This window comes from Mus caroli, chromosome 3, assembly GCF_900094665.2.
Source record: "Mus caroli chromosome 3, CAROLI_EIJ_v1.1, whole genome shotgun sequence".
In the NCBI taxonomy this organism is placed as follows: Eukaryota; Metazoa; Chordata; class Mammalia; order Rodentia; family Muridae; genus Mus; species Mus caroli.
Genome location: NC_034572.1, coordinates 112,197,061 through 112,219,131, shown reverse-complemented (window position 1 = coordinate 112,219,131; position 22,071 = coordinate 112,197,061). Strand labels below are relative to the sequence as shown.

Genomic DNA, 22,071 nt, shown 5'->3' with positions numbered 1-22,071 from the left:
AGAAAGTAAAGAAATATTTGATTTGGGAAGCAAACACATTCAAACAGAAAAGGTTAATGTATAACAGAATCTTTTGAGCAAAACATCAAAATTTGCATTTCAAACCTTTCTGTAGATGTTGCTAATTATCTGTGTCTAGAGAACTGTGGTATCAGTTTCAACACATCTCTAAGGCAAAGCTGTACAATACCCCAACATAACACCTATAATCTCTCCTGTGACAAAGTCCTACTACCTATCAGAAAGCAAGGTTCTTGGCTAAAGTCTGTCTGTCTTTCCCTGCTGCTCCAGTAAGCCATTTGGCCTACCACTGCTTGTAAGATAAATTTGAAAGCATAGGTTTCTGAGATAGTATTATCAAGGGAAGAAGTACCCACTTTTTTCCTCCTCTGCTCTCCTTTTTGAAGTCCTAGATTCCAACTAGAACAGAAAGGTAAATGTGGAAATAATAGCATGAAAAAAACACAAAGCCATTAAGAACACAGAGACATCACATGCTCTGCACAATATATTACTGGAGTCCGTTTCCATGAAAAGAAATAAATCACTGTCTTATTTAAGGCATCTTTATTCATTTTTCTTAGTTCTCACTGTGCCCACAGGGACTGAGATGGTCAAGGAAGTGTGGGAAGTCCTAATAGTCCAAGCCGAAGGTAAAATGTCCAAAGCCAAGGTGCATATGAACTTAAAAATAAAAGCACTTAGCTCATGTACTTTAAAAAGACAAATGAGAAATCACATCAGCATAAGTGAGTAGCTCTCTTGAAATCCATCAAGATGTCAAAAATCCTAAACCAAAAATTACTCATTTCAAAAAATGATCAATGGAAATTTTGTTGTACCAGCATAGAAAAAAAAAAGAATTCATGATTCATTTTAATCTCCATTGATTGACTATTAATAGTTCTCTCCACTTAAACTGACATAAAATTTTTACAACATAGAACAATGATGTGATTGAAAATTTAGCCAATGTCCCTTTGTATACTGTGCTTTGAAAGCTCCTCATGACCTGAACATTAACTCCTTCCATACAATTGATTCTACCACCCATTTTGGGAAACTAACCCTACAGACTATGGTAGAGAACACATCCCTTTGTTCTTACCCTAAGATTTACCTTACAGAACATTCTGCCTCTATCAGTAGTCCCTGATTCAATTTTAGAAAGTGTCCTTAGTCTAGCAAAGAATTTACCAAGAAGACAGTTCCACTCTTTTATCAAAAAAAAAAAATGTATATGTTCTATTTGGACAACCACCTAGACTCATTCTAATAATTTTGTATCAGTCCTCTGTTATAATATTTTAAGGATTTATTTATGCATACATGTGAGTGTGTGTGTGTATGTGTGGGCATGTGTGTGTATGGGCATGTGTGTGTATACTATGTGCATGCTATGCCAGCAGTAGCCAGAAGAATGCACAAAATTACCTGGAACAGGAGTTATAGGCACTTATGAGACACCATGTGAGTACTGGGAATTAAACACGAGACTTCTGCAGGAGCAGGACATGCTCATAAACACTGTTCTATCTCTTCTGCTACAGAAATGTTTTTTGACCATTGAAAGATTACTTCTGCCTTTTAAGTACTCATCACTTCCAAACTGAATAAATTGTTACTATCACCTCCACACAAAAATTGATACACCTTAGCTGTTCTCTATAGAGTCACATCAAGTAGACACTTCAGCTGAATTATGCAATGAGAAGGGATGCTATCATATTAACAGTAGGTTTTGCAGACATTGTTTTAATGTTATATTTTTTCTTTTATTAAAACTAGATTATTCTCTTCAACTCTTCCCAGCTCTACCCACATCCCATCCAATCTAAATCTGCCCTCTTTAGTTCTCCAATTAGATACTAAATAGACATCTAAGGGTTAATAATGAAATAAAACATAAGAAAAATAAAAAACAAATAAAATAGCACAATATAACAAACAGAAGAAAAAAAGCCCATAAAAGTCACAAGAAACACATACAGGATCCAAGAAATAGGAGAGACACCCTCTTCCACATGTTCAGGAATTCTATAAAAAACACAAAACCAGAAGTAATAAAATATATGCAAAGGATAAATGGCGGAAATAAACTAAAACAAAAATAAGAACAGAAGGAAGGAAGGAAGGAAGGAAGGAAGGAAGGAAGGAAGGAAGGAAGGAAGGAAGGAAGGAAGGAAGGAAGGAAGTCTTCATATTGCATTATAAGATGGGGGACTTTCAAAGATTCCATTGAACTCTTATCTACTGCTGGGTATGAGGCAGCTATTAGCTTTAATAATAGTTTGTTTCCCCCATGAAAAGATCTTCTAAATACATCAGAACGAACACATATCTGAACTTGTGGAGACTGAGGCAGGATATATAGGACCTGCACATATCTACAACAGATGGGGTCTTAGAGCTTAAAGAGTGGACACAAGACTAGATCCCTAAGCCAGAAGCGATCTCCAATTGATAGTCACTTGCCTATCTTTCTTAAATGGGGAATACAAATAGGAAACAGTTACTTAAAATTCATTTCATTCCAATAACTGAAATGTCTATGTGCTTTTAAAGGCAATACTTCCCATAAATGAGCAGACTCATATTTTCTATAAGCTCTCCTGGCACTTGAATTTACTCAAAGGCTTAAACATGTTTTTTCAAACGATGATAGATATTACCTTCTAATTAAGGTTACACTACTAACGTAGATTAGAATTTGAATTAATGAAGGACTCTGTGATGGAAATTAACTAATTTGCCAATTAATTATGTAACAGGATAGCTTGCAAGCATCATTCATGCTGTTTATACATGTGACAACTTGGGAAACCAAAGGCTGTATAGTTAATCCATCTCTTGTAACCTTTACTGTTATGCCAGTGGTAAAAAAAGATAAAATAGGTGTATTGTTTAGAAGATTTGTTTTTAAATTTTATTCATGTGTATGTGTGTGTGTGTGAATATTTACCACAATTTTTTACCGATCCTGTCTCTGCCATAACCAGAACTTTGAAATGACAATACAGATTACCCTAGCAAAGAAAGCAACATTTAATAGAGAGGTGGCTGGGGAATTTATGTTAATTATGTAACTACATTGGAAAATGTATCAATATTACCTTTTATAATTTTTTTTGGAAATTTGTATTTGGTGATAATTACAATTCACCTGTATGTATTTATGTATTTTACTTTCATCACCATAATGTGGTTCATTCGCTCATTCTCCTTTCTTTCTTTCTTTCTTTCTTTCTTTCTTTCTTTCTTTCTTTCTTTCTTTTCTTTTTTCTTTTAATTTAAACCATTCTAAAGGACTCAAAACTTAATATAGCATTTTAGAATCTTAATTTAAACTTCAAGCAATCTTAGGGGGAAAAAACTGTAGTTTTGCAAGATTTCTGGGCAAATAGCCAAATACAAGATTAAAAATGTACAAAATTCTGACAGTTAAGTAGAAATTTGAATCTTCCCAGAAGATGAATTTAAAAGAGACAAGCTAAACAAATGTGTTGTTTCTAGAAAGGAAATTGGGAGAATATGGGGAGGGGTAAGAAACAGCTTTCCTGGGCTCTGTGAAGAATATAATCTACTATGTCTATCCAAGTCCACATCACTCAGGAGTGGTGTATAAAGATGCTCTGACCGCACGCTGGCCAGCAGGCACTACCAACCTCCTAGGCATTGCTTACCAGCAGGTCACAGAACAAATAGGAAAGGGCATGACTGGTTTTCTTTAGGAGCATTTTTTAAATGATTTTTTATGTTTACATACCCTAATGATAACAGGTTTATGGATATTATTGACACAATAAGATTGTTCAGATATTATGCCTCAAGAAGGTCATTGGGAAGCAAGGTAATGACTTTTCAGCAGCAACACTGCAAAGGTAATAGAAGTATGGAGGACCAGAATATCCCTCCTCAAATAAAAAGCATCATTGAGCTAAGGACACAGACGAACTATATAGAGAGCTTTCTGCTCTGCCTTTATTTGCCAAAATCTAGGAAACAGGGTTACGATGACAAGAGTTTCCAGACATCTTTTCTTCCAGGGAAAGGAGGAGTCAACCAATAAAGCAGTAGGACACCTCATCAGGCCTGGTGATGCTGTGGAGGGATTTATTTATGGACTCACTCTGCAAAGTAGTCTTTACTTCCCATTTCCCTACTTCCCCTTTAAGACAGCACCCACAGACACATGATTCCTTTCTCTTTCCTTATCACTTTCATAAAACTTCACTGCTCTTTGCTGAAGATGCTGCATAAACCCCCAAGCCAACACTTGGAGAATTGCTAAGTTTATGTGATATGTAATATGTTTGTTTCCTTTTCTCTTGTAAATCTGCCTTTTTAACAGGGATCTATCCCAACTGACTCTGCTCCAGGTGTTGTTATCCCACTACATCTTGAACTTGAAGCTCCTGACCACTTGCAAGTGACTACAATAAACTGAGTTACAACATAAAATTTTTGCATCCACTGTGTGATCTAATTTCCCCAAGAAAAATATTCTATAGGGTAAAATTTTTCAAACCCAATTTATGTTTATTTTTAAGCCACAGATGTTTATGAGGTTTTATACTATATTAGAATTGACTACATAAAATAACAGCAGTTGCTATCTGAGAACTGGACAAATTGTTGTGTTTCGAATACCACAAAGTGAATTATAATTATACAATAGGTTCCTCTAAGTATTTGCCATGATAGCATAATTAATTCAAAATTGCGCAGGACTAAAGAGGCAAAGGGAGCAAAGGTTAGGCTAATATAAATTAGTCTCAGATTATACCCTTGTAATTACATTTTTTTTGAATTTTCAAACATGAATAGGTTGTCTTGACAGTGATATCATTATATATTTATATATATAAAGTAGATATAGAAGAGAAAAGTCCCCTCTTTCATAGGGCTACTATTAATCAAACAAAAACTAACACATGCCTACATGTATGTAGACTTTTGAAAGAGTGGGATGAGAAAGAATATAGATTTCAAAAACTGCATCCAGGTCAGGAGTCCATTTGACTTGGTCTTCTTTCTTCCTCTCTTCAACAAATGATGAATTTGACCTGTCAGAGGTCAAAGGAGCCTGGCAAAGGAAGAGCTGGTCAGTTGACACCATCTTGATAGGTGATTGATGAAGCCTCCCCAGGTCCCCCTACCACAACCATCTGGCTTGGGTGAGAAGTCTCTCTTAGATACTTAGCTTCATTTACACATGTGAAGGACTCCTTGAGGAATGGAATATTAACTACCCTGTTGAGAGATTCTGTGAATACTTTTAGTAAGAGAAAAATGAGGTAACTTTTGAAGGACTCCACGCTTACATATGTCTCTGATTCCTAATTTTCATATCATGTATTTTAATGTCTGAATAAACAGCCACGTCAAATGGAGCTCCTACTCAGAGATGTTAGTTTCTAGCTCATCATGGACTTAATCAGATCATAGCCCCTGCCTTGCCCTTGGTTCCCCATTTCTGATACAAATAAAATGTCTTTAGATAGAAACACACTTGTTCTTAAGCAGGGCACTGGAAAAACTAAACATTGAGTGTTCAACTCCTGTAATCCCTGTGAACTCAACTCGGCAGCTCCTGTGTCTCCCTTTGATATAAGCCTGTCCATTTCTTCCAGAATTGCTCTCCTCCACCTCTCCCTATAAAAGGAAGACCAATATATTTCCAGTCCCCTTAACCACTGGATATTAAGGGAAATGGAGAGACTGTAGCAAAGGTTACATGAATTTCATTATCACTTGTTAAATATAATCAATATCACCCCATACAAAGCAATCAAGCGTTATGAATGTGTATTCAGTCTAATGCAGACTTTGATGCTATAATTACAATCCTGGACCATAACCCCCAGTACTAATTACTTTCTCTCTTACGTACAATTTTCTGTATGATAATTGTATTCAGGATGTGTGTGTGTGTGTGTGTGTGTGTGTGATAGGTATATTTAGAGGAACAAAATACCCATGGAAGGAGTTACAGAGATCACCGGTGGAGCAGAGATTGAAAGAATGACCATCCAGAGACTGTCTCACCTGGGGATCTATCCCATATAAAATCACCTAACCCAGACACTTTAGTGGACGCCAACAAGTGCTTATTGACAGAAGCCAGGTATAGCTGTTTCCGGAGAGGCTCCACCAGTGCCTGACAAATACAGAGGTGGATCCTTACAGCCTACCATTGGACTAAACACAGGCTCCCCAATAAAGGAGCTAGAGAAAGGACCCAAGGAGCTGAAGAGGTTTGCATCCCCATAGGAGGAACAACAATATGAACTAACCAGTATCCCCAGAGCCCCCTGGGACTAAACCACCAACCAAAAAAAAAACACATGGTGGGACTTATGGTTCCAGCTGCATATGTAGCAAAGGATGGCCTAGTCAGTCATCAATGGGAGAAGAGGCCCTTGGTCCTGTGAAGGTTCTATGCCTCAGTATAGGGGAATGCCAGGACCAGGAAGTGGGAGTGGGTGGGTTGGTGAGCAGGGGTGGTGGGGAAAGGAAAGGTATTTTTCCGAGGGGAAACCAGGAAAGGGTACAACATTTGAAATGCAAATAAAGTAAATATCTAATAATACATATATTAAATACATAAATATATACACACCTATTTCTCCCCACACCATGTTAAATTCACATGCTAAAATACAGCACGTACTCAGAAAGTACTTTTGAAGTTTCAAGAACATACGATACTTTGTTGGTAACCAGTTTTGCAAAACTATGAATGGGATGTGAGATGTATATTCTTTTTTTATGGTTTTAGAGCTTTACTGTAGAAAGGCAGGGGGAAGAAGAGAAGGTAGAAAGAGAGAGGCCGGCCATGGCCACGTGGAGAGAGGGGGGAAGGGAGATAGAAAGGAGGGCTAGAGAGTAAGAAAGGTGAGGGCTTAAAGAGTGGGATGTATATTCTTGTGAAATTCTTGGGACAAGTAGTTTAGACTTTGGTTTTATTGCTCTTAGAATATTTGTAAATAGTTTACCAGGTGATAATCCCTAATCAAAAAGTTGTCAAGTCCAAAAAGCTCCAAAATGCCAAACTCAAAACAAAAACCTCACACAAAATTTGTCTAACATGTTAGTTGTTAGTGGACAGGTCAGCTTGTCAGTGATGCCTCCGCAGACTATCAGTAGGCAGGGTTCTATGGTCACTCCATATCATATTATCCTGGCTTGTTTTTACAAAAGCTCATGATAGAATCTGAAATAGCATGAATTTAAGTTCTTTTCTTTTTTCTTTTTATTAAATATTTTCTTTATTTACATTTCTAATGCTATCCCCTTTCCTGGTTTTCCCTCCAAAAAATCCCTATCCCCCCGCCCCCTTGCTCACTAACCTACCCACTCCCATTCCTGGCCCTGGCATTCCCCTATACTGAGGCATAGAACCTTCACAGGACCAAGGGCCTCTTCTCCCATTGATGACCAACTAGGCCATCTTCTGCTACATATGCAGCTGGAACCATACGTCCCACCATGTGTACTCTTTGGTTGGTGGCTTAGTCCCAGGGAGCTCTAGGGGTACTGGTTAGTTCATATTGTTGTTCCCTCCAATGGGGCTGCAAACCTCTTCAACTCCTTGGGTCCTTTCTCTAGCTCCTTCATTAGGGTCCCTGTGCTCCATCCATAGGATGGATGTGGGCATCCACTCTTGTATTTGTCAGGTACTGTCAGAGCCTCTCAGGAGACAGCTATATCAGGCTCCTGTCCCATTGTGGATGACAACAGGATTTAAGGTTTTTTTTTTTCTGTTGTTGATCATTTCAGTGGGATAGAATTGCCTTGTACAGAGTAGGAAATTAATATTATTTCCTTTTCAATGACTAAAGGAAAGAGTATCGGAGAAGTCTTGTGCTTTCAGAGATGTAAAACCACACATTTCTAAAATAAAACTATGAAAATCTCATTGGCATCATAACAGTACATGACAATCATTATCAATACTTTGATATCTGATGCTAACTATACTCTTGTCCATGTTAAAACCAACTAGGAAAGATGACATGGATACTAAATTACTTCCTTCTTACAGCTCTGGAGCCAAAACCAGAAAGCTTCTGTTATGTGACTGTGCCTGAACAATAAAGTGGCAGTGTGGAGGTTTCGTCTTGCTGTCTATTGTCATGCTATGTGCAGTCTCCAAGATCTGGACTCTGCATGTAGATCCAAGTGAACCTGCCCCCAAATTATTTCTGATTTGTAAATAAAGATGCTGACAGCCAATAGATGAGCAGATGAGACATAGGTGGGGTTTAGGTTTCCCAGGCCTAGGGATCAGAGCAGACCCATGAGGGGAAGAAGGTGGAGGAGAAAAGAGAGGCAGCCATTGATTAGGTGAGCCATAAGAAGTAGCCCTGAGGGCTATCCAACTGGAGTTAAGAGCTGCCCAGATGAATCATAGTAAGTAGTAACCTGGGGTTATTGACGGGAAAATAGATTCTAATAGCATGGGGGGGTAGATATCTGCCTGATTCTTGTGATGTTTGAGGCTTATTGTAGATATCAAGGTTGTGTGTGTCTTTTATCTGGGAAGTAAATGATCAAACGCATAGTAGAATCCTGGAGTCGGGAAAAGAATTTTCTACAACAGCTGAGTGATAAGCAGAGTGGTTGGTGTGTAAACGTGGTATATTCATCTCAGTATGCAAGGTATGTTCCTGTGCAGTGCTGGTAGAAGCCAAAGGAGGATGCTCTCAGCCAACTGAAACAGACTGAGTCACTCTAGACGTGAAGTTCCCATTAGGAAGACTGACCTGCAAGCTCTCAGTCACCATTTGTCTCTGATCTTCAATGCTGGTTTTACAGGCACATATAGCTATGCCAGCTTCTTATATGGATGCTGGGAATTCAAAATTAGGTCTTCATGTTTATGTAACCATACTCATTTAGAAATATAACCAGCTCCCAGAGTCTACATTCTTTACCACTACTCCATGATGCCATTTCATTATAATTAAGATGCATAATGAGGAGATAATAGTTTCTATAAATAGCAACAAACAATGTATATTATCACTGATCAGGTACACAGGTTTATTGCTATTTATTCATTTTTCTTGTGTTACTTTTGGTGAGCCATGTCCAAAACAGCATTAATTTTATTGTGATTTTATGATTAATCAGGGTCTATTTTTCTTAAAATCTATACTGTTTTTACTTTAGTTAATTGTATGTCATATTTCTATGTTCTCTAATTTTATTCTTTTGTAGAAAAGGTGTATCATGTAGGTGAAGGCATATGTGTAAACAGAGAATTGGGTGTATATGTCATGCATGTACTTTTGGTGCTGGTAAATGCAGATTTGGTTTTCATTAAGATGTGGTCCTCTGGTGGGTCAGCGATGCTACTCCAATGAACAATATAGATTGGATTGGTGGCTTTAGAGAAAATGAGGTCATAACATTTGGTGTGCATGGAAGAAGGCATTAATCTAGACAAAATTTGGGGATAAGGCACATAAGATCAAAATACACTATCCTTGAGATTCTCCAAGAATCAATAGAATATTTTTAAAGGAAGGCACTATTCAAATAATTTGTTTAAAACATACGTAAAAATATTAAGTATGCAAAAATAAAATACCCTCCAAACCCTGCTGTTCAAACAAACACAAATTAAACCAAGGAGACCATTTTCATTGAATTATTTATTTTAAAAAATAGAATAAAGGAAGGATTGCATTTTGTAAACATCTGTATGAAGCAAGCTACTAGAAAATGGAACGAAGCATATGGACAACTCTAAATAATGTAAATTCTTAAGATAACCGCGCTACCATTGCTAATTTCTCATCTAGGAACCTATTATAAATATGTGATCTTTAACAAATAAAGGATATTTTAGTTCCTTGCCATTTAGACAAGACGGAAGGGATGGTAAATGGGGTCTTCATGATCTTGAAGGAGATATCCTCTGCAAACATTTTCAAGTCATTCAAATCAGAAATATGTCTCAAATTGGAGGTAAACTTTGCTTTAAAATGTAGCACAAATTCAGGGTTATTTAAGTTAATTAACCCAAGAAGTAGAATGTTTTGCTTTATTATATGTCGTAGAATTTTTTTTTTCTGTCCAATTACATTAGTGCAGAGGAGGCCTGTGATTGGACAGGGAGAAGGGAGGCGGAGCTAAGAGAGACAGGAAACATCTCAGAGTAGGAGGAGAAGGAACAAGATGGCTGTAGACATGTATCTGCATGGTGTTTTCCAGCCACAGTTGCTATGATTACACAAGGTTAGAAATATTGGGATAAAGCATGTATCATTATTAATTGGCTCTGATATTATTGTATTGGCATCTTGTAAATTGCGATATTGCTGTAGAAAGCTGATTGGTTAATTAAGCATTAAGAGTCTTGATTCTACCAGGGTACTGGGTATTGAAATGTGTTGGCAGACCATGGGGTGCATGGCAGCGAGAGGAACTTGGGGCCCTGCTGGAAAGACGACCCGGCGGGAGCCCAATGGTTCAGCATGGCGGAGAGTTGGCTGGCCGGCAGGAGCTCAGAAGCATGGTCTAGCACTGCAGACAATTGGCGGGTTTATTTTTTAATACTTCCCTCAAAATTATATTTCTTACTGTGAAGGGAAAAGTGTGTTTTAATTCAAATATATCTATCCTTAAAGATAGTTTATTATTTATAAAGTTGAAATAATTAATCAAAACTTTTACACACATGTCCTTTTGAACACACATCCATAAACATGTAGACATGTTCACGTGATCACTCCTTCCTGCATTTAATGTAAGGCTATCCTTGGAAAACCATCTTTTGACAGTCTGGTCTGCCGTAGTCATTCTTACAGGGGAGGACCAAAAACACTGATACAGTAAGACCATCTCCATTCTACAGACAGGTAGACAGGTGCAGTGTCACTGTTACATTTACCCATTTAAGGTATTGACCTGAGATTTGGGGAGGCTGTTTATTCAAAACGGGACCCTGCAGTTCTTTCCAAAAAACCTCATGGAGAGGTCAGACTAGAATCCATGAAGAAGTAGCAAATACAAACGAATTACTTCTGTGAGTAAGCAGCTCACGGGTGCCTTAGGGACTGGGAGCTTAGTGATCAGTGTAGGGACACCGTGCAGGGGGGGGGCAAGCAGTCACACCTCTATCCAGTTTCTATATTTGCTCTGGAAAGACGCTTTGTGTCAAAAAAAAAAACCCAAACAAACATGTTTTTTGGAAGTGAACTTGGGTCCTCTGGAAGAACGGCAAGTACTCTGAAGCACTCAGCCATTTCTCCAGCCGCTGAAGTCATAAATTTTGTTGTTGTTGTTTGTTTGTTTTTTAACAAGTTTTAGATCTTCACTAATGATTATGAAAAATAATTTAGCAATTAAATCTGAGAAATGAAAAGAAGCTTAACACAAGTTGACACAAAGACGTGTACATTTTACTGTGAGCAGTGTCATAATTTATCCCTAAAGATCTAAAGAAGAAACTGAATGCTCTTCTTTTTTTAATTACAGAAATTTCACTTCTTTTTTTTTTTTGAAACTCCAGCATTGCTCAATTAAAAGAAGGTCTCCCAAAGCTCTGAAGCTACTGTGAAAAGAAAGAGTCAGAGGCAGGTATTGAACTCGCTCCCTGAGGGCACTGGTATACCAGCTTGAGCTCCTTGGACACTGCCACCTCCCCAGCTGTGCTCTTCTTTTCACTGATAATTACCAAGCAGACTGGGAGATCTGTCTCTAATTTCAAATTAAACATAGCATTGTCTGAGAGTGGAGAGACAGTCTAGGGAGCCAGCATGGTGATCTGAGTTCAATTTGCAGAACCCATGTAAAATAAGCTGGGTGCACTACAGCATATTTACAATCCCTATATTAAAGAGGGGAACATAGGAAGACCCTCTGGACTTAATAGCCAGAGAGCCTATCATAATCAGTGAAGTCCAGTCCTGTAAGAGACCCTGTCTCAAATGAAAACTAGAAAAAAAAAAGAACATAAACAACAAAAACTGGTGGCTGCTGCCTGGGGAACAACATTTGAGGGTGGCATTTGTATACACACCAACATATGTGTATACACAAGCACATGCACATAAACAAGTATATACACAAAAGTATCCTCTATAATTCACAAAATATGGATTAATCCACATCTGTAATCCACAAAATAAGGACTTCAGCCACCTATAGCAGGACTTGACTTTCCCCGGTGCTCAGACAAGATATTGGTGCAATAGTGGTACAACCATTATAAGAATAACCAACCAGTTTCTGGTTGGATATAGATTGCACTTCAAAAGATGAAATCCAGACCTGGTTCTATTGTCAGGCCAAGAACCTATGGCTAGACAGGCCATTGGCCTGAAGGGTGTGCCTACTACTATTATTCTTATAAATGGCATAGCATTAAACTAACTCCAAATGACTTACTATTAAACCCATGGGTTAATGGAACTCTCTCAATCCTGGGCAAAGAAGTTTCTCTGTGTAGTAGATGATTAACATACTAACCAACAACTAACCAAGGTGCAGAAAATTCAAGACTGCAGAATTCTCATTCTTATGTGAATCTTATTTAAGCATGTCCTCCTCCCATGGCTCAGGGGGCATTGAAAGAGAGGATGAGAAGAATGTAAGAGACAGAGGTCATATATGACTAGAGTTAAACAGTATCTTCTGGATACTGCACGTATGACCTCACAGAAGGCACAGGGCCCATACAAATCCAAGCCAGACCCAATTCCAGCACGGAGAAGAGGAGGAGGCAAGAAATCCAAGCCCTAGCTGTGGAGCTATTCACAGTTATTAGCTACTGAAAGTATAGACCCTGGCCAGTCAGACAGGCTCCCATAGAAGGCCAATATTCAAGAATCTTTTAGCAACACAGATTGGTCTTGGTGGAAGAAAAAGACACAAAGTTGGGTAGGTAGGAAAGAGGGCAAGTGGTGAGGGAGGAAGGTGGATATAATCAACACAACTTACAGAAAATTACAGAACTAATAAAACCTTTTAAAGGTGTAACTTGTGCATCTGATTAAGAAAAGGTAGCAAGGAATCATAAACAAAGTTTGGAAAATACTATAATATCAAATTCATGTATCTCTAATAGAGATGATAAGCTAAACCCTATCTATGCATACAGACAAAACAGAACATGACCACTTTCCTCTATATGACCACTTAGCAGGCCACATTTTTCAAACAACTTCCCTTTTTATTAACTATTATTTAAGCTATGTGTGATTTTTGTAGGGAGGTGGCATGTTGGAGTGCGCACATGTGTATGGAAATGCAAGTATGTTCTTGTCACTGTGTTCATGTGGAGGTCAGAGAACAACTTTTAGGAGTTTGTTCTCACCTACTATTGAGTGTGCCTTGGGATTGAACTCAGGTCCTCAAGCTTGACCGCAGACAACTTAACCCACTGAGTGATCTCTCTGGCCCCTTAGAATACTGACCAGCCAGAGATTCACTGAAGGTGCAGCCAGGCCTTCACAGTGATGGATTGACCTCTCCAAGGTCAGAAACAGCCCATAAAGGGTCACACTTGGAGAGCAAAACCATGTCAGGTCCCCTGTTTTAATTGAGAGAGAGAAAGAGAGAGAGCGGGGGCGGGGGTAGAGAATCATTTCTATTGTTTTGCTGAAGAAATTCACATTACTCTTTCATTAAAATTCTAAACTATAAACATTTCTTAAATACAAAATTCAAAGATTTAAATACAAAAATTTCAAAGAATTTCTCAGTGATTAAAACACTCAAGTGAGGTAACCTGGGCATGCAGAACAAAAATCAAAACTAGGGGATGTTTTTTCCCAGAGAAGTAGCAATGGGTGCAGGCTTAAAGTGGAGGGGGGAAATAAAACCATGGATGTCGAAGTGCACCCGGGGCTTCATCCGCAGCCACCATCTGTATAAATCAGGCCCAGAGCTGACACGCAATTTTCTGTGTGTCCCCTGAGAAGGGGCCCTCAGGGCTTAATTATTGATGAAGAGATATTTCTTCAAAGTGGCCCAGTCAAGACTGCCTCAAGGGGACATTCATAAGCACTCATAATATCAATTTCCAAGCACCTGGGAGATAGGGAGTCACACAGGCTCTTTAATTATTATGATACAAGCAGAGGAAAAGGAGAATGCATTACACAACCTGGTTGAAATTCCCCCAAGAAAATTATCCGGATGTACACAAAAAGGTAGGGTACCCGAGTGAACGTTCAGAAAGCTCATTCATATGATTTCCAGGACCAAATGAGTTTGGCCTCAAGTACTGCCAAGGACTTTGCAACTATCAAAAACAAGTAAAGTGTGCTCACAGATACATGAAAATCAAAAAAGAAAAAAAAATTCCTTGAATTGTGTGTGCTTGCTTAGAAAAAAATATATATGTAAATTCCTTTTATTTAGTACTAACGATCTCTCCTTGTGTTTCAGTTGTATGATATTTCTCTTAGGGAATGAATAACATCAGATTGCTTCAAACAATTAATAAATGTCTATCCCAAAATACTATTTACCCATTCATCAGCTTTGGTCTAGTATCAAAATCGCTAAAGAATCTATCAATATATGTTATAGTTTCAGGAAGAAGATTCCAGAAAGGAGAGAGCCCTGAAATTTAATTCTATTCCACCATTTAGATGTTCTGCATCCATGTGGCCTCCTCAGTATAACTCCTTTGTATTTCAGAGGTCTACACTAGAGGACTGGCATTAAGACAGGATTAGATGCATACCTTACATAGCAATGAAGACAAACAAGAGTCTTTAATTTGACCTGAATTCTATTAACTGCCCCATCCCATCAAAAACTCACACTCAGCAACTTTCATCACACATACCTGCAGCATGCATGAGTCTGCAAGAGCTTTCATGGTAATTCTTTGACTCTCGCTACTTTTTTGCCTCGCTTCTACCATCTAGATTCTACTTTCACACATCCACTTTAAAGGAAGATGTCCCTAACTTGTCTCGGAAATCCTTTCCAAATGATTTTATAAAATCTGGTCATGCAATCAATGTGCACTGCCATTTTGTCTTTTACTAATTAATTTTGTGTCTGTGTGTGTGTGTCTGCCTGTGTGTGTGTTTGTGCATGTGTGTGTATTTGTGTGTGTAGGGGTGCATGTGTGTGTCTGTGTATGTGTGTGCTTGTGTGCGTGTGTATGTGTGTTTGTGTGCATGTGTGTCTGTATGTGTCTGTGTGTGTGTGTTTGTGTGTGTGTGAGTTTGTGTGCATGTGTGTGTCTGTGTGTGTGTTTGTGTGTGTCTGTGTGTGTGTGAGTGTGTGTGTGTGTGTGGGTGGGTGTGTGTAAGAAGGCATGCATGTTCCACAGCACATATGTCATGATCAGAGAACAATTTGTAGGAATCAGTTCTCTCTGTCCATTCTGTTGGTTCCAAAATCAACTCAGATCATCAAGCTGGGCAGCAAGGGCTTTTACTTGAACAGCCCTCACACCAGTCCCCCAGCTACCATTTCAAGAGCCATTCATTTATTCATATATTCATATATTCATTTATTCATTTTATGTGATGGTGTTTTATGGTTTGATCCTTGCATATCCTGTGGGGGGGGGGGGGGAAATGAGATCAGTTTCAATTGACCAATGAGAAACGGGAAGGCCACAATCATCCAAAGAAATAACAGAATTGGTATTAGGACCCAGGTATTTTTTTATATTAAAAATAATTTATTTATTTTATTTCATTTTAAAAGTTTTGAAAAGAAATGTAAACATCACATGCCAAAATTAACCAGTCAAAAAGATTATGCAAGTTGCTGAACTTATATACAGTTACTATTGTATATATAATTGTATAAGTTTAAATATGTAAAGCAAACCTTTTTAAAATTCTAATTAGGACATAGATTGCTTTTTTGGTTTAGGTGGTGGTTAAATGCACAAAATATATCCAACACTAATGGTGTAGAATCCAATGTGAAGTTGTACAACTTCCATTCTGAATACGTTTCTAACTTAATGTTTTATCACAATGTTACTTTTCAAATAGTAACCATGATATAAAAGTTGACATTTTAAAAAATAAATTCATACAAATTTTCTTAGTTCTAAACTCTAGTAGACAACTATACTAAAGCATGTAAAAGAGAAGTTGTTAATTGTTTTAAATATACACACTTATTACCCATGAATGCAGTATTTTAAGAAAGAATAACAAAAGCAAAAATGATCACAAATTACAGGAAATACATGAAGCTATTCAAAGTTATCTCAGTAGCACAATTGTCTCCAGCTTAACTCTGAACACACACACACACTCCTGATGGGTGAGGCCAGAAACCACTTTCTGTCTTGAGAAAGAAGATAAAAAGCAAATGACATTACATTAAAAAACAAAACATGTCATATTTGAAAAATAAAACTCTTGGTTATAAATAAATTTACAAGTAACAAATGTTTCATTACACATGTTAATTAGTATAGAATAGAAATGAAATAAATGTCCTATACTGTTTGTGTGTGTGTGTGTGTGTGTGCGTGTGTTCATGTGTGTGAGCCCGGAGGTCAGCATTGGGTACCATTTATTTCAGAACAGACTTCCATGCTATATCTTGAGACAGAATCTCTCACTGCTACCCAGGGAGCCTGGAGAATCTGTCTCCACCTCCCTAGTGCAGGATTTTTAACTAAGTTCTGTGGATCAACCCTGGGTCTTTACTTCTGCTTACTCAGCAAGCACAGGACTGTCTCCCCTGCCCATCTCTACAGTTTTAAAGATAGGAATGCTGTGCTGCACAGTTGTCGCTGTGACCATACTGCTAACAGAAAAGCAATAAACTGGGCATTCCCACTGTTCAATGGCCTCTTTGGCTACACTGAACCTTGAACCATACCAAAGGTCTCCTCACACTATGCCATTGCACTCTAGGACAGCCTTCTTATTCAGTCCTGTTGTCTTTCTATGTGTGTTCCAGTTTCAGGGACTTGACCTTCTGCTTTCGAAATCTCCTGGAGTGACGGCACATCTGTACTCGACGGGGAGCTTTAGTTTTCAGTCTTGTTATTGTTGAGTGTTTACACAGATTTTGGTAGAGTGATAGGTTTAAACAGCTACCGTGTGGTTAATTAAAGACCATGTTACCCCTGCAGTAGACCTAGATCTTACCACTTCACTTTCCAGATAATTATTTTCCTTTAGAATGAATGAAAGGAAGCTGGCGAATTCTAGTACATTTTAGAGTTAGGTATTCAGTTATCCCTATAGGCTATTACTGAGAGTAAATAGACTCAATATAAAGTCTCCCCATTGACAGATTTATTGTTAATCATTAATATTATAGTTTTTAACTAAAGTACTAACTAAACTAGTACTGTGAATCTGTGGGCAAGAGATTCTTTTTAATTTGATTGCTTTACTTACTCACTTTACATCCCGCTCACTGCTCCCCTCCTGACTACCCTCTGCCACAATGCTCCCCAAACCCCCCCCTTCTCCTCTGAGCAGGTGGGGGACCCTGGGTATACCCAACCCTGGCACATTAAGTCTCTGTGAAGTTAGGCCCTTTCTCTCCCACTGAGGCCACCACAAGGCAGCCCAGTTAAAAGAGCATATCCCACATAAAGGCAACAGCTTTGGGGATAGCTCCCGTTCCAGTTGTTCAGGACTCACATGAAGACCAAGCGATACATCTGCTACCATCAAAATATATGTGAACACAGAAATGTGCAGTATGCTGTAAACTAACATGAGTGGAACTAGTTATGCTTTAAGGCAGATAAGTATATATATATATATATATACATATATATATGACTCAATATAGACTCAATATATATATATATATATATATATATATATATATATATATATATATATATATATATGTTTCCGCTACTGAAGAAAGCTCCATACAAAAAGAAATTCTCTAAAATTAAGAGTAGTCCACAGGACAGATTAAAATTTGGAGAAAATTACATGTTCCATAACTAAAATCTATTCATTATTTTTAACTAAAAGTCCTTAAAAACCTTAGCAATTGTGTTTCCATAAGTTCTGTTATGCCCAATAGATAAAAATATGGTGAAAAGAAAGGAATATTATATACTCAGTAAAAAGATGAGTTAAATAAACAGATAATTCTCAACCCTTGTAAAGGAAAACACTAATTTCTCCTCCTTTGGCTCTTCTTCCCTCCCCAGGAGCAGAAGCAATTATAATAAAGGATGTCCTGGAATGCACTTTGCTATCTCTGCCAATTTTGAACCCATGTTTTCCTTTTTTGAAGCAGGTCTTTCAAATTCACTTTCTCCAAATCATTTCCTTTTCTTCTTTCCAATGACCCCATTTTAAAAACTGATTTTCTTAATTAGTAAATACAAGAAGTTCTTTATTGTCCTCTCTGCTCAGCTGAAGGTATGGGAGCTGTAATTCAAAAGCCATTTTGATTTGACTCAAAATGCACTCTATTTTGCATACAGTAGATTGGAATTCTTTCCCTTTGTTCAGGATATAGCTGAATACTCACTCAATAATTCAAGGGAAAGACTTCAGCTATGCTGGAGGAGGCCAGAAAGGAGGAAGAAGCAAATTAATTTGGCTTAAAATATCAAATAAGCAGTGTACAAATAGTTAAAACTGTAACTACATACTTTTATGGTCTCTCCTCAATTACCTTTGATGGGGGGTGGGAATCAGAATATTGAACAAAAGTGAAGTCTTGAACTGAATAATCGTTCCCCCTTGCCTTTAGATGTGGCAATATTGACATCCTATTGGCTGGTGATTCAGTCTAAATGAAGAAGTCCTAGTAAATCACTGTTGAGGTCAGAGAAAGTGACCATGGCCAATACTCAACTACTTCGAAGCTTTCTCAGGAGAGCCTGAATTCAGAAGTCATGTTTTTCAAACTTTAGCGTGTATCAAAAAGCGTAAAACAAAATGATGTCTTAAATTATGTGGCTACCATTAATACACTTTGAAGTAGTAACTATCAATTGGAAGTAATTTTTCTGCTACTAACACCCTTTGATTGGTCTGTATTTCTTAATGCTTTTTTCTTGGTAAACTCTTTCTCCTGGCAGGAAACTATACCTATAGCAGGTGCTAACCACCTACTATTTTCTAGACTGCTTTCAACTCTGAGAGCTGGGTAACCAGGACAATATCAACAGCCAACAAGGAGCACCGCTAGCCCCTGATCCCAGCAGTTAGCCAGACTCTGATCCAAGCTATGCAACAGCAGAAGATGATCTGGCATCCAGTACCATTTCTGTACTTTCCACAAAGACAACAAAGTTTAGTTATATAGGCTAGGGCCTCCCCAACGTCCAGGGTATCATTTCTATATCTATCCAGGGACTACTCTAGGTGTGGCTGAGTGTGCTGACTCTCTACTGTATTTCCATCCCTTTCCATCCATGTGTGATAAAGGATTGAGCCTAAAAACTAGAAAGAAATAGACATAAAACATCTTTGAAGACGTCAGTAACCTGACAAAATATTTTGGTCTGACTCTTAAACTAGATTCTACAGGTAGCTCATTGGAAAAATTAAACCTCTACGATAGTGAGTGGCTATTGATACCTTCTCATCTTTTTCTCAAATAGCAAGTGCCTTATCAATGTATTCTTATTCCCATCTATTTCACACCACTTTTAAATTACCTTCTCCATTTCATGGAGACAAAGACAATGATCACAATGAGATCAGCTTCCCCGAGATGGTTTTTAAAGAACAACATGTTCAGGAAAGCTTTCGAATTTGACAGAAAACTAAGCCTTCATAATTTATTCTGATTCTTCAATACAAAGAGAATTTCAGAAGGTTAACAGGATTAACGGAGGCATCTCTGTGTGAGTGTGTTCCTCCGGCTTAATGTACCTTTCATCACTGTGTTATATTTTAATGATTAATTTCACGCTCTTTCATGGTATTTTTAGCTCATGAATCATGGGTATTACTTTGAGGGGAAAGTAAAGTATTGTGGGTGAAAAAGGAAAAAAAAAGATGCAACTGATTAGAGTGTGGAGCACACATGTACAAATGCTGAAGACGGTGAATGCCTCCACTCCAGGTTGTAAGGTATGCATCAAGTGGGAGCCACACACAGCAATGTTATGCTCATCTGAATGAACCAGGAAGGCCCAGAGGGATTAAATGTTCTTGGTGAAAACTTATACAATTAAACTGGACACTTCCTACCTCGCCGGCATCATTTTCCTCATAAGAATACAGATAAGAACTGCTTTTTCAAGACAAGCACAGGAGAAACAACATAAAAAATAAAGTCAGCTAAGCTTGAAACACTCTTCTGAAATTAAACAAAAGCCATCTGATCTGTGACACCCTGATTCCTGACAACTGTATAGCCTGGATGCTGCCAAAGGATTGCTAACTGATTTACTTTAACAAAAACAAAAATGTCCCAGGGGTGTTAAATCAAAGATAGTAGTACCCAGAGACCATGACTTCAATCAGACATGGTAGGTATCCTGTGCCCTGCATGCACACACATATAGTTCATTATATCAGTCATATTGTTCAATAGCCAAGAAAGAAATTGTGAAGAAAAGTCTAAGTAAACTACACAGAGAAAAAAGTCAACACGTTATCCTTTGCTCTTACTGCCACAGTGAATTTATCAAAGGAAAATATGAAGGCTCTTAGAACACTATCAGCTTTCTTTTAAGAGCATATAAAGGTTCTTTATCACTGACGGCGGGGTGCGGTGAGAGCGGGTGCGAAAGAAAACCAGTTAGTTATCCCGCTGCAAACAGGTGTTTTTAAACTTGTATTTAAAGAGCAGAACAAAAGGGGGAGGGGAGGGGGAGGGAAAGGGGTGTGTTATTTCTAAGCAAACACACAGAGGGTAGGAAAGGGGGCCGGGTGGGAGGGAAGGAAAAAGGAAGGGAAGAGAACACGAATATCCTATAAAAGTTTGGTTTTGCTTTTATATCTAAGAAAATTCCCTAAACAAACAGAACTGAAACCTGATCACAGGCTTTGACTCAGCGTGATTAAAATCACGGCCATAACTCAGATCTTTCTCCCAGCACACACATTAAAGTATCTAGAACTCAGAGGAAAGATTTTTTGCTATTTTAGAAAGGTAGGGGCTCATTCTCAGAAAAATGAGATTTTTGGAAGAAACAGAGAACAAGAGAGTATCAAACACCGTTGAGAGGAGAGAACAGAGCAGTTTGTGTATCTCTTTCCGGGGAGGTTGCACTTTCCAATGTCTTCTGTACTTCGTTCCATTTTTTTCCAAATGTGAAATTAAGTGGTAAACAATACCAGGGCCAGCGCCGCTCGAAACAGCGGCCTGGATCTTGGATTTCTACGCTCCACTTTTGCATACTGCGGGGCTTTGTTATTATAGGTGGGCCACTGGGTGGGTGTCCCACAAAACCACAAGAGAGGACAGAGCAGGAGTTAGAGGGTCCCCTGGGCGGGAAGTGGAGCTACTGTCCCCTTGGAGTCCATGCCTCTGGACTCTGAGCCTCTGGGTCACTATGACTTAGGGCAGAGAGAGACGGCCACTTTTAAGTCTCCTACGAAGTGACCAGGTCCTGGTCCCGGGGTACAGTGTCCAGTCTGGCCCGCAAGTCTCTCCCGGGGAAACTTCGCGGATCTCCAGCTCTGTCCCGGGTGCGCCCCCTGGCCTCCCGCCCCTCTGTGACCATCCCACCCCAGGGCCGCGGTCGGTACCTCGATGTCCGGCGCGTCCCTGCTCAGCACACCCGCCATGGCAGCGCTTTCTGGCCTCAGACTCCCGCACACAGACCCTCCCTCTGCTGCAGCAGCCTCCAGCCCCGCACCAAAGCCTCAGCTTGCCCCAGCACTGGAGCACTGACTGCCCGAGCCAAGGCAATATGGAAGGGGCGGGGCTGTGCTAAAGACACGCCTCTGGGGCGGGGCAACGTTCAAGGCACGCCTCACAACCGCAATGTTCCACTGGTGCCAAGCTGCCAGGCTCTGTTCCAGAGAATTTCTGGTTGTGCTGGCCTTTGCTCCCCAAGGTTGAGTTTGGTAGGCGGGTTCAGGTGTCAGAGATCCCCAGAATTAAAAGCAAACAATTGCGTCTTTGATGTTCTTCTGAGCTCTGAGCCCTGCAACGTGCAGAAACAAAGACTAA

General features: G+C 38.9%; 1 protein-coding gene across 1 annotated transcript in view; it reads right to left on the bottom strand.

The window, feature by feature from the left end:
* Window positions 1–21,802, bottom strand: part of Dpyd (dihydropyrimidine dehydrogenase) — an 849,196-nt gene extending 827,394 nt beyond the window's left edge. Inside the window, exon 1 of the mRNA XM_021158977.2 lies at window positions 21,645–21,802. Within this exon, the coding sequence (XP_021014636.1) occupies window positions 21,645–21,683 (39 nt within the window). The 5' untranslated portion in view covers window positions 21,684–21,802. The remainder of the gene's footprint in view (window positions 1–21,644) is intronic.
* Window positions 21,803–22,071: the final 269 nt, after the last annotated feature.